At 40.4% G+C, this 18,658-nt stretch overlaps 1 protein-coding gene across 4 annotated transcripts in view; it reads right to left on the bottom strand.

Annotated features, from left to right (window-relative positions):
* Positions 1–18,658, bottom strand: part of MLLT3 (MLLT3 super elongation complex subunit) — a 487,733-nt gene that overhangs the window by 215,599 nt on the left and 253,476 nt on the right. For all 4 annotated transcript variants that reach the window (XM_069239133.1, XM_069239116.1, XM_069239126.1 and 1 more), the window contains one exon: positions 6,137–6,219. In XM_069239133.1, coding sequence (XP_069095234.1) covers positions 6,137–6,219 — 83 coding nt within the window. The remainder of the gene's footprint in view (positions 1–6,136; positions 6,220–18,658) is intronic.

The following is an 18,658-nucleotide window of genomic DNA, read 5'->3' as shown; positions in this document are numbered from 1 at the left end:
ACACACATATACATGTATATATGCAGCGCAATTACAACGGCAGGCACGATGGCTAGCAGGGCGGTAAACAGAGGAAATAGGCCCATGCTGGTGACTAAGGCAAAAGCAATAGTAGGCACAGCACTGCTCCCACAGGCGCAACTCCCTAAGGGTGCTAATGACTTGATGCCCGTGGCACATGACAGATACAAGCGGGGCTTATGCTTTATGACGGGTACACATCATACTCACCGGAAGTACGACTAGACACCATCACAACTTACTGCATACACACTGGACGAGAGGGGTGAGAGCATGGGCTGAAGCAAAAGTGGAAACCATTGGTGACCATTTCAATGACGGAGTAGTGATACCGTTTGCCCAATTACAAGAGGCACTTCAAAGCGTATGGGACGCTGAGAGCGGAGTTAAGCCCCTGTGGTACGTAATTGATACAGAACCGAAACACCACCCATTGGTGCACACCCTCCACATAATAGGCAGCTGTCGCCGACCCATCACATGGCTCTCCAAGTCACTGAAGTATAATACCCGTGATCACTTATCACTTATTAGCAATACGGAGATGCTGGGAGGCAGATCTAGGGTGTGACCTTGGAGCGAAGGAGTGAGACAAAGCACTCCAATACCTGCGAAAACACTTGCGAAACTCCAACTTTCAACAGAATCAGCACAATATACTACATAGAGGGTGTTTCACCCCAGTAAAGCTGCGCAAAATGTATGGTTATTCCCCTCAATGCCCAAGACGCAGGGCACCGAAAGCTGATGTGGGACATATGTTTTGGAGTTGTCCTGTAGTGGCAACTAGATGGAAGGAGGTCCCAGACGCGCTTTCTGAAATAACGTGGCACACTGACACACTCACCCCTTAGAGGTAGTCTTGAGATCTACACAAGCAGCAGAAAACCCATAAAGCCACCAATAGGTTAATTGATCTGGGATTCCTTATAGGCAAGCACTACACTGGAAAGCGAGCATCATTTCCCCCCATTCAACATTCGTGTGCAGCAACCTTGAAATGGGGCAGGATCTGTTGCACTGTGCTGGGAGGAGGTTCGATGACTTTAAAATTTCCCAAGCCAGTGACCTGGGACACCCTGCTGCAAGAATTACAGGTATATCAGGACACACTGACCACCTGAGAAATGGTTACCCAGTTCACCGACGAACACTGCCAAACAACAATTGGTATGTTCCCAATCATTGAAAACTAAGCAGCTTGTCAGAGTTTTGCAAGACAGCCAGGATCAGGAGTGCCTTTCCCTTTGACAGAAGCTGTGGAGCCAGAGATAAGCAAAGACCATCCTCCCAGGTGAAACCTTTTAATCTTCACCACAGTAAATTAGGAGGCTTCATTGAAGAGTCCAGCAAACAGCTTGAGGAAATAATATGGTGGTGAGCAGTGGTGCAGGGGAGCAGTGTAGGCACTAAACTATAAAGTACCCTGAAGACATGGGCAATACCTGGTCCATTAGGGAGGTGACCCGAGGTGAATAGCAGGCCGATTCACCTACTGGTTGGCATATCTAATACAGAGATGAGACTGGTTGTGATTTGGGAATCATTTGCTTTATTGGTAAATCGGGCTCAAGATCATGTGATCTGATTACAACATGTTTGTTGATCTTTCTGCATTTTCTTTTCAGCTCATTTCAGTTGTAATTTGTTTGCTTCCTACAAGACTAGTTCTAATGCGATTGGTGCTACTAAATGCTGCATTCTTAAATTCTACTTTACTTCATCGCCTTAAAGTACCTTAAGCAGATGGGCACATCATCACTTTCAGCTAACACATCGAAATGCTTTCTAACAGGCCCAGCGAGGGGTAATTTAGGTTCGTCAATGGAGGGTTGCATTTTTTGCTGTTTGTGCATAGCAGTCTAGTGTGAACACTTTTGGCTTTTTTCCCTGCTCTCGAGTGTCTTCAGTTGCGATCTTTACTATTGTGGCAGATTTAAAGGTGCCATAATCCAGCTGCTGTAATCAAAATATTTCTTTAAATGTATTCATGGTTATGAGGAATCTGTGGTTAGGCGAAGCTACTTGCTCTGAATACTGAAGTAACAAAAACTGAGAAGTTAAAAGTGACCATCATTACATAAGAAGCAGATGAGGACAGACAGCTACATATTAGTTTAAATAGAAACACATATGTGAATGTAATGAACACGAACACCCCCAAAGTAAGAGGAATAACTGCAGACCTGGTTTTAGTGGGCTGAATTACGCAGGTAACCTTTTTCTCCGTTTGCTATCACTCGCATTTACCATCTGTTCTGGGCAGGATATAAAATGCAAGAGGAAGAAGAGGGAGGATGGTGCGGAGAGTGGAGGGTGGAGTCTGTAGTCTGGGAGGTGAAGCATTACGTGCGCCTGGTGTGTCATGGCAGAGGGTTGGCTTAGGCCAGAAAAACAGGTCCAGGCTAGGACTGCAGTCGGTACCCAAAGCAACTTCTGCCAACTCGTTTTTACGACTGGTAAAATCGCATCCATCTGTCTTACACACAGTAAATTTGCATGTGGGAACAACTCCCACTCATGATAGAGCAAACAAGAATTCCATACAAGAACTCTGCTCCTCTTCACTCACTCAGGGCTTAAACTGAATCACAGAAATGTGGTAAAATCAGAGCCTTGGCATAGTCAGATAAGTTATTATGAGAGGTTTTATTTAATAAGAATGCTTCCTTAATTTGTCAGTTATTTTTTTTTTTTTCAGGACAAGAAAATGTAAGAAGCATCCAGTCCCTTGGACAAATAGATCTTATAAAAATTCAACACCCCTTAAACACCCTTACAAATGATGCCTCTGCTTTTTTAGATGGACTCAGAAAGGAACTTTGGTGGAGCCTCCTGTAGACATCAGAATTATTTTATAACATCACCCTTCCTAGGGATGGAATGCTTGACAAACTATCACAATGTATGTTAGAATTTTGGCAATCTCAAACAAATGCAAAATCTGTATTCCCAACTACGGATCTGAATGATGTGTGGAGAACATGCAACCCCACGAGTAAGGAGTTACATTTTTAATCTAATCCACAGCTAAACTATTCAAGAATAAACTATATTCTAGTTGATGAGAGTTACCGGATTGGGCTATTTCATGCACAACGGTTCTTAATTGTTCCGAGGTGTACCAATGATTTATGTGGGTACCTATATATTGGATTATTAAAAAAAAAAAATCTGTGCTTTTTTTAGGGCATAGGCTAAACTAAGTTAACATGGGGACTAGGTAGTAATGGTAGACTGAATTGTCTAGATCTCTTTGCTGCTCTAACCAATACCTGCACCGGACATTAGCTCAGAGACAACTCCTTAAGAGGTGTAGCTGAAGCACTTAAGAGCAGCGCTGTCATGCATTGACAGTAGGGTCTATGAACAATCTGTGTGTAATAATCTTTCACACAGTGCTGTGGATACGACATGTTGCTTTGAGCATACTATGCCTCACTGTGTTCCCCAAACACTATAATTAGGTTGATATGTAGAGTTGATCAATTTGAAGGCTCAACCTTTCAACTCTGTAAGGGAAAGGCAGCCCGCCAATTAGATAAACCAGCAAATCATCTCAGAAAATATAGCTATCTCGTCCTTGCCCAAAAATACATCACAAGGACCATGCAGATTGCCAGTCTTCTCCTAGAAGACCTACAGAGACATTCTGTCTCCTACTACCCTGTTAGACCCATTTTACAACTTCATCTCGTCGAGTTCAGGCACAGGTTCAACTGCTGAAAACATTATAGTCATAATACAAAAGTTACACGCCAATATCTCTACTTAATCGCAATTGTAAAAACGAAAATTCTTGCCTGTAGAATTTAAAACATGATCGATCCGCACATTCACACCACAGACAGGCTTTAAGAGAAGGGCTTATTGAAGTGACAACAGGATGTTTCTTTGCCACATCATAGAAAAAGGATGGGGCTGTTTGATATCTCACTGGATGAGTAGAAGGCTTCAACAAGCTGATACATATATTCCTGCATGAGTGCAAAACCAAAATCAACAGAAATTACTAAAGTGATAATGGCTGTAAATAATAATCTGAGCGTGAACGTAAATGACTGGTGCTTATCAGAACCATATGACCTGGGCCAAAGCTCAAGGAAGGGCTGCCTGCTTTTCATATGCTCTCCTTGTTCAAAAGCAATCCCATGTTAGCCTCAATATGAAAGCATATTCTTCCAATGTCAAACAAATCTGGACACCAGACTACAAAAACAAAAACAAAAAAAACACAGGTTATGTTGATGACATGTTGTGTTTAAAGCTAATGCCGAACCTTCTATCCCTGCGTTACCCGACATATGTCATGCACATTTCCACATATACCTTCTCACAGGCAACCTCTGAGCTAATCTGCCTCCCTTTTCATCTTGACATCTGCCCAAAATTGGCAAAGATTTAAGAATAAACTCCAAGAAGAGACAAATCGGATGTTCATGCTTTAAAACCCTCATGAACCCCAGCCATAGTTGGCAGCACTTGTCTACACTGGCAACCATCCTACTTAAAACAATTTGGGATTTGGATATGCTGGAATCTACCTTGAATAATGAAAAATTAATTTGCAAGGTCAATTGATTCCTTGACACCTAAATTGCTAACCTGGGTGGTGAGGGAAGGAGCAGGGTATGGAAATGATAAAGAGGATGGTTACTTAATGGCCAATGACTTCCTCGCTATAGTCCAGATCTGCTTCTTTCTCTAATGATTTATTCAACGCGGTTGATGCAGTCCTCACCACAATGGAGAATCCCAGAATCCGAGGGACCCAAGGCTCAGGAAGAGACTGTTGCTCTCCCCATGAATCTCATTATAGAAGGATAAAAAAAGATAATAATTGATGTGGTATACTGTATTCTGGGATGTTTGGCATGATACTGAAATGTTCTCAGTAGGGGACTAAAAGTTGTAAGAAAATACAACTTAAAAACAGAATACTACAAATGATTAAAACTGAAAGCCTTTCAACGCCACCATAGGCATATTCACCAACCAGATATACAATGGGTTCTAATCAAATTCACTTGGTCTTTAAAGTCTACTAACTTCTTATAGAAGCAATGACCAAATTAAACAACAAACAACCAAAAAGAAAAAAAGGCAAGTTCTGAAAGCCATTGAACACTGTCACAAGATCAATGACTGTACATACATAACCCAGCATTTGCCTCTACTGCCCTGGCAAAAACATGATCCCTAAATATCTACGGACTGTCCTGGACTCCCTCTAGTTACAGAAGTTAGTGCATCTCCCCAATGATATATGTCGACAAGTCACGAAGGTTAAAGGGATTTAATTAGCCTGATAACCCTTTTAATCCAAAGCACTTAAGAGCATTTAAGAAGTAATGCAGAATGAAATCACACTCAATACCATAGTGGTCTGCTTACTTTGGAATGTTATTCATAAGTGAAGGGGAGACTGTATTCTGGGAGGCATGATATGCTCTCACTTGACATTCTTGGCTATGGCTCCCAGGGCCTAATTATCTATTTGGAAAAATTTTGGTCAGATCGACAGATGGGAGGGTCTGGCTATGAAATACAAAGAACAGAAAAGATTACCCTAAATTATTAGTTCTAATCAACGGCAAATACCATCTTTGGGCTCATTACAGGCTTACCTAAAAAAAAAAAAAAAACCTTTGCACCTCAGATGTCTATTAACAGCGCTATAGCCCTCTCTTCACATTACACTTTTGCTAAAACTAGTCCAGTAAATTGCATTTTGAGTTTTGCTAATCTAATCTACCTTTGCCATCTCATACTACTCCAATCCGATACATATTTGTGAGTTTTCAGCACAGTTCAAATTGTCTGTATTACTGCAAGGTCATCTGTATACTTTTTATTTTATATTTTGGGCTGCCATGTGTCAGTGATATAACAATCAAAAGTTTGGGATACATTATCTATGTGAGATATGGATTATAATATCAGAAAAGTTTAACTGGTTTTATTATGTTGAACAGAACTGTTTATTACATTAATTTAATTCCAAAACATGCTTGCTCAAGTAGAAAGAAAAAGATACATTTAAAAAATTGCTAACTTTAAACACTGAATGGGAAAATCATTATAATGAAGTTAGAGAGAATAACACACTGCCTACCTTATTCCTAAAGTATACTTCAATTGGCAAAATGAAGCCAGCGTAACCCGACTCTTCCACTTTGTATGGAGGATCCTTGCACACTGTGAAAAAACCAAGGCAATGTAAGATAATAACCAGCAATAAAAAAGTGACATTATTATAAATTTGGTACAAATATTAATAGTTAAAACAGTGAGTGTCCTTGAATTTACGAAAAAGCCACTTATTCTGCTAATATTACAGCAAGGCAATATCAAAGGCAAACCAGTGTATCTGGATGAACAAGTCAATATCATACTTCTTTAAAGCTGAAAGATGGGTTGAGATAGACAGGCATCTGCTAGGTTTCTTTTCTAAGGCACACTGTGGACGTCTTACTCACTTTTATTAACTCGAAGCTGTACCTTTGATATTGCCTGCTATTATTTAACCTTTCATCTTCACTATTATCAAAGTGTATCAACTAGTTTTGAATGAAGAGCATTATTAATTAGGGTGAAATACCTGTGTCAAATTCCAACTAATGCAAATCACATGTAAAATGACTGGAGCTGGCCCATCTACTAAATTAGCCAGAACCTCGGTTTGCAATTCACAAAATGATTAAAATGGGTGACCCCCAGTATGCATTTGCATACTTTTTTTCAGCCTGTGCATGCATTTTGTCTTGATAAATCGTGGCAACAGCCTGCAGGGGCGTTGCATAGATCAGAGTTTTTAACCTTTTGACTTCTGGGGACCCCACATAATCATTACTGGAACCCGGGGACCCCTACTGAACCAGCATTAGAAACCAGGGCCCCCCAACTGAGCAAATACTGGAAGAGCGAGTTCCCGGCCTAAAATTGTTTGGTAATTTGAACTGCAAAACAATATGTAAAAAAAAATACAGAAAGTATTTATCAAACAAATATACAAACGATGACATTTTATGTAATTCACAAGCAAATATAAAAATTACATATGCATGAAAATGTTGGATTTTTCTAAATTGAATTGAGGCAATTCATTGTCTCTACTAAATTCTGTTTGATGCGCTCGCACTGCTCCCATGAATCGATCGGAGATTTACTACTTTAATTTTTAGATTCCAATTTCGAATTCCTTCAGATTTACAGAATGTTTTAAAAATGTTAATTGTGAATTTTGCTTCTTTATCTATATACACATTATTGGTTTGTTAATATTTAATTTTCTAAGCAGTCAGACTTTCTGAATAGGACTTGTAGACCCACAGGGGTCCCTGGAGCTGTGGTTCTTAACCACTGGTGTAGATGATTGCCAAACACTGAATACTAGGAATTCTCTTTAGTCCATAATGAGCCAGATAATATTACTGCCGCTTTTTTTCTTTCTGAGACAATTAAAATTTGTGGACCAGCATTTTTTCTCTTACCAACACCGATAAGGGATTCCAATCTACATTTCAGACTACCTTTGTGTTACTCCTGGGAGCACCTCTTTAGAACAGAAGGTTCTTGCCACAAAAAGGGTGCGTAATGCTTTTTGAAGGTTTTACCTACAGATTGTGAAAGAACTCATGCTTTTGGGTGTTGCAAATACTGGGGAGTAGTTATTGTCTACTGTACATTACGGAGGATTTGCTTTCCAAATTTTTTTTTCTCCACAACATTAATGCTGTTTAATATAGCCAAAAATATGTTGTGGTACGGGGAATACTCCACTTACATCTGTAAACTAAACTGTAAACATTCTAAACTGCCAGTGGTGCATCTGTCCTTCAATTTGACTAAGGAAAACCCCTGCTATTACTACGCGAACAAACACGCTAATAATAAAATTAAAATGAAGTCCGTCACTAAATATCCCTTTTCTTAAAAATAAGAAAATTAAACAAATCATCTCCAGTCTGCCTCTTCTGTAGTAGCTTGGCAGGGAAATAGCCACAAAGTATCAAAAAACTAAAATTATCTACAAAGGTATAAATATTAAAAAATTTGCACCTAGATTAAAACTAAGAGTTCCTGGCATAACTTTCTTGCCAAACTGGAGAAAATGTTCACTTCAGAGGTTAGTGCAGACCATCAGCTCCATCTAGCTGAATAATATATCTTGTGACATTGCAACTACGCCAGCTTTCCTCGCATTGCTTTGCACATTAGGCACCCAGATGTTGATTTTATACCCATAGTGGTTCTGACCACCCTTCCAAATCTTTTTAGACTTGCATGCACACAACGATTCTTCAGGGCGGGCCAGCAGTAGTCAAAATATGTTCAAACCAGACACTTTTCCTCCCATCTCTCTCTCCTGCTCGCTTTCTTAGTCACTCGCACTCTTTACTTACTTCGACTGTGTTTTAACTAGCCTCCAACTTCGAGGGCCTTTGGAAAATGCTCAAAAAGGTAAGTGGCCAGTCCAGCCCAAGTTTCAGTTTTGAAGAAAAAACTAGAAAAAAAACTAATTTTCTTAGCCCTCACAAGGGTTTATATTACCTTGAGAAGAGTCTTATGTAAGCAATTAAAATGTGGAAACACCTACAGACTCCTGTTCTGTACTCAGACTTACGGAGTTCAGCTCGGTCCTGTAGAGAACAATGCCTTCTGACCACACTTGACATTCCATGAAATTAAAAGACTAACAGCTGGGCCTTCTCCGTCTATATCTGATCTCCATAAAATGTGGCAACTGTGCAGAACAGGCATCACATTTCTTGTGTGCCTTAAAGGGAGCAAAATGGGGCTGCTCAAGTTCTTTAACAATGCATCGCTTTCTATGAACTATGCACGTTTGCCCTGTGTGCTAAACTGATAGATCATGTGGGTACCTGCCACCTTTGTGCTTTGTTGGTGTGGACAGGCAGCATACACAACTGCTATTACGTTTAGGAAGCGAAAGGAAGCAAAATCTATTTCAAATGTCGTAACTGCGCCAGTGAGAAAAGATTAAGCAAAAAAAAGAGGTGTGGTTATTGTGTGTGTACGTGATTATGTCTATGTGAGTACTTACGTTTTATGCCATGGCAGTGAAATTAAATGGGGCATATATTGTTTAGAGTAACTGTACTAAAACGCATATGCACATTTATTACTATAGTGCAAAATCACATTCAAGATTACAATAGTACAGCAAAACTGACAAGAGAAAAACAATTTGTTTTGTCTCACAGATTGCGTGCAACAATAACCAAACAAAGAGAAACATCTCACCTAAAGTCACAAGATCTCGTCAATGAGATTTTATCACCTTGCACAAAATTAACCTCTAGCATCCGGGAGATCGTTACATGGTTTTGTTAAAACAAGGACACATGAAAAAAAGGCCCATGACAGAAACCACATATGCAGATGCATGTAGGATATGCTTTTTCATTAACATTTTTAAAGAAAGGGAGGGGTATTATCTATTATCATGCCCCTTCCCACACTCAATAGCAATAAACAGCATATTACACACTGTACATCTGCATATATAGTACAATCAGTAAGCTCTAGGGGTGGGCAAGCCACAATATCCACAAGAGCAGACCCCTAGCTATAAATTTGCCTTGGCCTTACAGTCAAAGCTTACACCAGAGCCCAGAAAATAAACCATGGAAAAGTCTGTTATGAATGCTAGACTTATTTCCACATTCTTGTTCTGAATTTAATTAAAACAACATTTCTGTATAAGGATAAAAAGAAAGTTCCAATTTTATTTATGATCATACTGTGTTACAGGAGTTCTCCTTTATACAGACTGTTGCTTGATCAGTTTTTATCTTTTTACCAAATTGCATAAAGGAACGGAGACAAGAGGGGTACTTGGTTTATTCATGGCTCCTCTTCTTGTGGGTCCCAGAGACGACTTTTGTTTCCTAGCCAGGCCTCCGACTCTAGCTATGCTTGAGCTTGACTGGGCTCTCTGACCTGTAGTTAATTTTCAATTCAAATAGCACAGATCACGGCTGGAATGAAGTTACAATCTGGCTCAGGTGTCTGAGGCTTAGGAAGGGTAGCTTGTTCAATAAACTATTTGCTTTGAAACACAGATCTAAAGCATTTTAACTTTCTTCCACGAAAGTATATTTTACATGTATTTCTACATTTAAAAGAAAGTGAGAAATGTGCTTTTATTGAACTTATTAGGTAAAGGTACCTTGTTATTTAATAAAGTTTCAAAGTTCGCCAAGGACTGCTATTTCTAACAAATCTTAGCCATAACATGTGGAGGTTCACAGTGACAACATTTGCTGCAGCTCGTCACACAGAGCATTAGCATTTCCGCTCTGCGCTGCAGAAAGGTCAGTCAGGTTGAGAGGTCTTGTTTATACTACTCCAACGACCTTTGACAGTGCAGGTGTGGAAATTATCAGCCAACACCAAAAGCTATCGGAAATGTGGAAGGCCAATTAACACACTGTTTACCCAGGTGGGAATGCAACCCTGGATATTTATGCCCAGAAATAACCTGGTCGCAACAATTAAACTCCCTGTGCAATATATGGAGCTGTTGAAGCCTCCCCTTCTGCAGTGTAAATATTAACTAATTTAGTGCAGACCAAGTTTCAAATGCTAGACTTATTTACAAAGTCATGTTGGCAAGAGTGTGTTTTCATCCTCTCCCACGAAGTAAATCAACTTCAGGGTCATGCTCCATAAATCAACATATGAATCGAAATGATATGACATTTGAATCAAGTACTCCTAACACCCACCAAACTCAGAATTTAAAACAAGTTGTCAAAATAGGTTCAAGGCAGATTGCGCCACCTCCAAGACTGCATGGATTTGATAAAGAAAAAGGGACAGAAAATAAATCAAAATAGCAAAGAACAACATTTAAACAAAACTTACATTAGGGTTTTTCTATTTTGGTTTGCAAAGAATTGGACAGTGACAGGTGCTCAAGATAGCCACAGTGGATGAAAGTGTGTTCAATAAGATTAAAAGCTGATCATTTACATGGTCAGGAGTAATATGAAAACCTGTCATGGCAAGAGCAGGGCCCTTATCGGCCAGGACCACACATTGTCCGATATCCCTGCCCTAGAGTACAATAGCGTCATAATAAATAAACTCCATTCCATAAAGTGAACCAGAGTCTAGTACATAAAGTTAGTTATATGATAAGTGACCCAAACTCTCACTACAGGTAATGATGGTTTTAAAACTCTAAATAATACAATATGATATAACACAATAGAGAACAACGTGAATTAACCGTTAAGTACTCCACCAACTTTAAAGCTAGTACTAAAATGTTCTCATGTGCTCAAATGTTACTTCAGCTGTCCCAGCACTTACCTACTAAAGGTTAGCATTTTCCTGCCTATGCAAATATTAACTGCTAATATTCTATATAAATATTTCAAAATCCTAACCCAATATTCTTTGAGTTTACCGAAGTGTATGACCCAATGTTCACAACAAGCAAGCAACAACCAATTACGTAAACTAACAAAGAAGCCAGTTAATCTCTGGATTTATTTTTTGGCATTATAGCCCACTGCCAAGGGTTATTCTGGTTGTTAGAGGCAGTGGAGCTTTGTTACAGGATTGCGCTACAGGTTAGAGCCTATAAAGAGGAAGAAGGCCATCAACAAAAAGGGACAGCCTAAGGCAGAAGGGCAATATTTGTATTTAAAAATTCCATTTATGGAGATTACAATGTTCTAAATTATAAACGAGAAATAGAAAGACAAACATTAGAAGGTTGGTGCTTAAGGTTTCCAACAACCAATATTGGTCCTTGGCCATTCCACTGTCATCAGCGGAGCTCTAAAAATTCCACTCTTCTCTGTGTTAATGATTCATTTTCAGTAGCTATTTCTACACAAACCACAGCTCTTTTTAGGATGCAGCCCTTCGGGTACCACCAACCAGGAGCAGCAGAGATCCCCCTACACTGGTCATGGAGCAACTTTGGCAGCTTGGTGCCCCAAGTTTACCAGACCTCATGGCTGCGAGTTTAGTATCAAGGGTGAGGCTTGACTATGAGGGGGCATATGGCACATACCAGTTCCTGGAGTGCTCCGGGACAGGGACTGGTTCTTGCTCTAATCAATAACAGCATTTCTGGGGTCCTTAAGAGAAGAGGGGTGCATGGTATTGTACACCAGACGCCATACTGCGACAATATCATTCATTGCAAAAATGCTGGGGTACACAGATGGGACACAAAACATCCTGGTTCAGAGTGTGTTAAGGAGTTGGCTATGGTTAGAGGGGGGCAAGTCAGACTCTAGGTGCCCCATTGACGCAATAAAGCTAGCGGCTAACATGGCCAGCTTGGTGAACATTTGCAGATCACGGGACGAGGTTCAGCTTTTAAGGGCAACCTTTTCTCTGGCATTTTACATCACATTGAGGAAAGGGAAATTGGTGGGTAAAAATAAAGGAGACATGAGTGGAGGCTTACAGCGAGTAGATATTCAGCAGCCAAATCGCTCCCAGGTGATTATTATTACCCGTTCCAAGACCGACCAGATGGGTAGGGTGACAACATTCTACTACATAGGGCTCTGAGGAATGAGTGCTGTCCCCTAAAGAATCTGAAAGTGTTTTTGACCAAACCAGGGCAAGGAACTGTTGGTCCCCTTTTAGGTCACAAGGAAGGGACACCACTCACAAGGTTTGAGTTCTGTACAGTGCACAGCGATGCCCTGAGGGCAGCAGGGATGGGTCCTACTTGAATACAGTTCGAAGTCATCTATGATTGGGGCTGCCTCCGCTAATGCAGATATGGGGCTGGTGGAGCCAGCAGTACAAAGGATTAGTAGGTGGAGATTTGACTGCTAAAAGAGCTACGTGAGATTGTAGGGTTCTGCCATTAATTCCCCATTCTTCTTTGTTTTCTCCTGTTAATGCAGGTGAAAGATGTGTGGAGCTGAAGTGGCCACTGGATGTCTTGTCTCCTGCCGACGTGGGAGCAGAGAGGCTTACAGAGGTGTTGGGTCACTCTTACATGAGACGTGCAAAGGATTATTTTTTTTTATTCCACAGGTTGTTATGCAGCAAGTGAAGCAGAATATCAGCTGACTATCTGTGGTCAAGGAGAGCTGCACTTTGCCCATTTGAAGACTACATTGGAGAGACTCTTGCCTTGGTGGGTTTACGCACCCGGGATTGTAATTGCACATCTTGGAGGCAATGGCCTGACAGAGTTTGGAAGGAAGGACTTATCGGAGTTATCTCCGAGATTAGTTATCTCCCGAAAAAGTTTCCACAGTCCATGACTGCATGGTCAAACACTGTTCCAGGTTAAACTGGAGAGGTGGCAAGTCAGTCAGAGCCCTCAAAAACTGCACTAAGCGGTTGAACAATAAAATGTATATGTTATTTAGGATGGTTTGGTTGTCATCTAAACCTCACAGTTGCATCAAGGGCAAACATTTATTCTTGCAGGACGGGGTCTACTTGTGGAAGGAAGAGAACAATGTTTCTGGAGAATTTGTTGGTGTGGTTAGTTCATCGTCTACTGTATAGTGGGGGACCAGATAGTAGGTGAATTATGCTGGCCTGTAGTAGGTGACGTCATAATGGGTGGGGAAATTTGGGGTCCATGCACATCATCCTTTTATGTCAAAATAACCACGGCATCAATGGACCCTCCAAAGGGTGATGGGCACCAAGTCGAAAGGAGGATGCGGTGGCGGGGGGTTGGGGTGGTTGCCGACACGTAGTCTGACTGGCAACCATCCGTGCAGGCGCGGTTGGCGTAATCTAGCACAAGCCCTTGGGGACAAGGAAGGTGGGCATAAGGGGCACCCGAGTAAGGTTTCTTAAGGGCATCTGGGCCACCTGCGCAAGAACTCCCAGTATATGAGGGCGGTTGGTGGGGGTCCTCCTATTAGGAGGGACCTATTTGTATGGACATGGAGTTTTAAGAGGAAGGGTCCCGAAACCATCATGATCTCACTCGTAAAAGTTATGTTTTTTAAGGATGCCAGTGAACAATCTTAATTATGATTAGGTAACTGCCATGTACTAGCGTCTTTGTTACGGTTAGGCCTCAACTCTAAACAAGATGTAAAATTGTGGGTTCCTGTGCTAAAACTATGAAATTGTGTTTTTGTATACATGTGTACATGTAACACAGCCGTGGGTCTCACGACCCCTAACCCAAAAAGACTGGACTTGTCATTGACATAGGTGTTTTGGAGTGGGTGGGGTTTTTGGTGGGTTTTTCCAGGGGACATCAGCAACTACCTGGCCACATGAACAAGCAAATACATGTTATAAACAACAATGTAGGTCATTCATTGAGACAGTGCATCTCTGCAGTATAGGTTCAATCGAGACCAAGTACAATACATGGATGCACATTATGCACCCCCTTTTGGGAAGAGATGTTCTTAGTCAGTTTTAAAGGCGGAGACTGTTGCAGCCTACTGGATATGTGCCTGAGAGCGGACAATTTTATATTAATTATTCAGGTTTGTTTATGAGAATCACCTCGTAGGAGATTAACGCGGTCTTGTAAACTAGACAGTGGCCCATGTTTGAACCAAAGTACTAGGGATGGAGTAAACCCAAACCTAATCTGGATTGCTGCTCGAAGAGACTGTAAAGAAAACTGTGCGTGACTGCAGCAGCTGACCTACTCCTTATGCTTTAGGGCTCTATGAATAAGCAAGAGCAAATAAAACACTAGACATTGAGACAACCTGCCAAATGCTTACAATATCAATGGCATATTCCCAGCATATCATGGTGAACAAATTGAACTAAAGTGTGTGTTCCAAAAATATACTGTGTGGCAGAAAAGGTAAATCCAAGAGACAAATGCAACCATATTAACTCACCAAGCACCTGCCCTCAGAGCAGCTCCACAAGATACATTTTTTCTACATGGGGATTGTTGGACGTCTTAAAAATGCAAAACAATAAAGGTGAATTTGCCACAATGGGAGGGTGTGGCTATTCAAATGCTGCTGTTTCTCATTTTCAAGTTTTCACTTGTTTGGAAAAGACAAGCACTGACATTGCTATAAGAAGGCCAGGCAGGTGGGTCGTGCAGGGTGACTAAGAAGGAAAGCATGGACAAAGTACGAGGTAGACAGTTCAGTTAAGAAGGCAAACTGACAAAGGATGACCGTGTCAACATTTTAAGATGTGAACATGCTGCGAAGGGATACAGTAAACAATTAAAAACTGCTGGAACATTCTTCAAAGCCTTTTCAAGAACTTTAGACAAATCCATTATTGGGAGACATTCCAATAAACTGCATTCCCTGTTTACTAGGGTGCACAGTATAACAAAGCACAAGACTCTCAGCGTTGGCTGCTAACAATTGTAATCACAAGAGGCACTTCAGCTACAACCGCTAACTGATTGATATATCAAATACCTTGTTATCTTCCCTACCTCAAAGGACAAGGATTAACCGATTTATTTGCATCTAAATTGTAATGTTTTGCATTTCGTGGTCATAGTTACGAGAAACTAGTATTTAAAGTCTCAAAGCCACTTACTCTACAACCCGAAAAACCCTACATGTGCAACAGATGGTTAATACTACAGCATGTTACTGAGGGGTCCTGCACCACAATATCAAAAGGGTTAAGTAAAAGTTCCAAACAATGAAAAGTAAAGTTTATAATAGATTTCCTTCAAACAATATTTCAGAAGCATCCACCCACAGACGTCTTGAATCTTCGATTCCAGAGGAAGATGTGAGGTAGGAGAAACCCACTGCTGTTTCCTTGTGAGGTACCTCCCTTCGGGACCTTGTCTCATACAGTGAATATCATTCCTTAAAGAAAAATGCCACAGTGATGGAAAAAAAGCCCAGTTTAGCACTCTTGTGCGGACCATGCAGCCAGATGAGCAACTTTTGCAACTTTTAATAAAAGCGTATGGTGTTAAAGAACTTGAATAACATTGCCCTCAAACACTGCTACTGCCCACTGACTCAATCTATGGGATTAAGCAATGCTTTGATCAAATGCAGCATGTATGAAAATTCCAAGGTACTACCCATCTAAACTGCACTAAAACGTGTTATGTTAAAAAGAAATGTACTGGATAATTCCTTTCCATAACCACAAGACAGTGTCATGCATAGTATTTTTCCATGTTTCACATTTACCAAGGACCTATGCATTCTTTTTCTGCAGAATGCTCAATATAATACATTTTAATAGCACTACATTATCAAAGTACTAGGCCACTAGAAGTGTAAACCAATTAATGGGATTTATACAATGTATACTACAACAGGATCATACCAGCTAAACAAATGAATACTACAGTTTAATTATAGCTAATTCTGAAAAGAATTAAAAAGATTAAGAATAAAGCAAACCGGAGGTAAAAATGAAAACAGCTGCATAGTCCTTATGTTATGAAGAAATTGGCTACTATGATTATTATATCCTAATATTCTCGGCCACATGTCAGCTCACTACAATTAGAGGACACTGATCATTCAGTAACTTCAAATCCAGAATGGCTTTGGGCTTGACCACCACCCTTTACATAAAAATAAAAACAAAATTATACATACATATATACACACACACACACGTATATATATATATATATATATATATATATATATATATATATATATGGAAAATGTCACTTACCCAGTGTACATCTGTTCGTGGCATGAGACGCTGCAGATTCACATGCTGTGCATATCCCGCCATCTAGTGTTGGGCTCTGAGTGTTACAAGTTGTTTTTCTTCGAAGAAGTCTTTTCGAGTCAGAAGATAGAGGGACTCCTCCCATTTCGGCTCCATTGCGCATGGGCGTCGACTCCATCTTAGATTGTTTTCCCCGCAGAGGGTGAGGTAGGAGTTGTGTATATAGTAATAATGCCCATGCAATGGAGTAAGTATGTATGTACATAATGTGACTAAAAGTGTTATATTTACAAATCTTCAAATATACAAGTTTTATTTTAGTCAACTTATAACGGCTACAGGCTCCCGGGGAGGGCGCATGTGAATCTGCAGCGTCTCATGCCACGAACAGATGTACACTGGGTAAGTGACATTTTCCGTTCGATGGCATGTGTAGCTGCAGATACACATGCTGGGCATAGACTAGTAAGCAGTTATCTCCCCCAAAGCGGTGGTTTAGCCTGTAGGAGTTGAAGTTGTTTGAAATAATGTTCTTAGTACTGCTTGTCCTAATGTGGCTTGTTGTGTTAACACATCCACGCAGTAATGTTTAGTAAATGTATGAGGCGTAGACCATGTGGCTGCCTTACATATTTCTGTCATTGGTATATTTCCTAGAAAAGCCATTGTGGCACCTTTCTTTCTAGTGAAGTGTGCCTTCGGTGTAATAGGCAGTTCTCTTTTAGCTTTAACATAACCGGTTTGAATACATTTAACTATCCATCTGGCAATGCCTTGTTTAGATACTGGATTCCCTGTATGAGGTTTTTGGTAAGCTACAAACAATTGTTTTGTTTTGCGAAACTGTTTAGTTCTATCAGTGTAGTAAATTGGAGCTCTTTTTATGTCTAATGTATGTAATGCTCTTTCAGCTACAGAGTCTGGTTGTGGAAAAAACACGGAGTTCCACAGTTTGGTTTAAGTGGAATGGTGATATAACTTTTGGCAAAAATTTGGGATTTGTGCGTAGGACCACTTTATGTTTGTGTATTTGTATAAAGGGTTCTTGTATGGTAAAGGCTTGTATTTCACTCACTCTGAGGGATGTGATAGCTATTAGAAAGGCTACTTTCCAGGTTAAGTATTGCATTTCACAAGAGTGCATGGGTTCGAATGGTGGACCCATGAGTCGCGTTAATACAATATTGAGGTTCCACGAAGGAACTGGTGGTGTTCTTGGTGGAATGATCCTTTTTAGACCCTCCATAAATGCTTTTATGACTGGGATTCTAAATAGTGAAGTTGAATGTGTAATTTGCAGATATGCTGAAATTGCTGTGAGATGTATTTTAATGGACGAAAAAGCTAAGCTAGATTTTTGTAAGTGTAGCAAGTAGCTTACAATGTCTCTTGCGGACGCGTGTAATGGTTGAATTTGATTATTTTGACAGTAATAAACAAATCGTTTCCATTTATTTGCGTAGCAATGTCTTGTAGTAGGTTTTCTAGCCTGTTTGATGACCTCCATACATTCTTGTGTAAGGTCTAGATGTCCGAATTCTAAGACTTCAGGAGTCAGATCGCTAGATTGAGCGATGCTGGACTCGGGTGTCTGATCTGCTGTTTGTGTTGAGTTAACAGATCTGGTCTGTTTGGTAGTTTGATATGAGGCACTGCTGACAGGTCTAGTAATGTTGTGTACCAAGGTTGTCGTGCCCAAGTTGGTGCTATTAGTATTAGTTTGAGTTTGTTTTGACTCAATTTGTTTACAAGATACGGAAGGAGTGGGAGAGGGGGAAAAGCGTAAGCAAATATCCCTGACCAACTCATCTATAACGCATTGCCTTTGGAGTGAGGCTGTGGGTACCTGGATGCAAAGTTTTGGCATTTTGCGTTTTCTTTTGTTGCGAATAGGTCTATTTGCGGTGTTCCCCACTTTTGGAAGTAGGTTTGCAGTATCTGTGGATGAATCTCCCATTAGTGGATTTGTTGGTGATCTCGACTGAAATTGTCTGCCAATTGGTTTTGA

Source organism: Pleurodeles waltl, chromosome 1_2, assembly GCF_031143425.1.
Source record: "Pleurodeles waltl isolate 20211129_DDA chromosome 1_2, aPleWal1.hap1.20221129, whole genome shotgun sequence".
Lineage (NCBI taxonomy): Eukaryota > Metazoa > Chordata > Amphibia > Caudata > Salamandridae > Pleurodeles > Pleurodeles waltl.
This window is presented reverse-complemented; position numbering and strand designations above follow the sequence as displayed.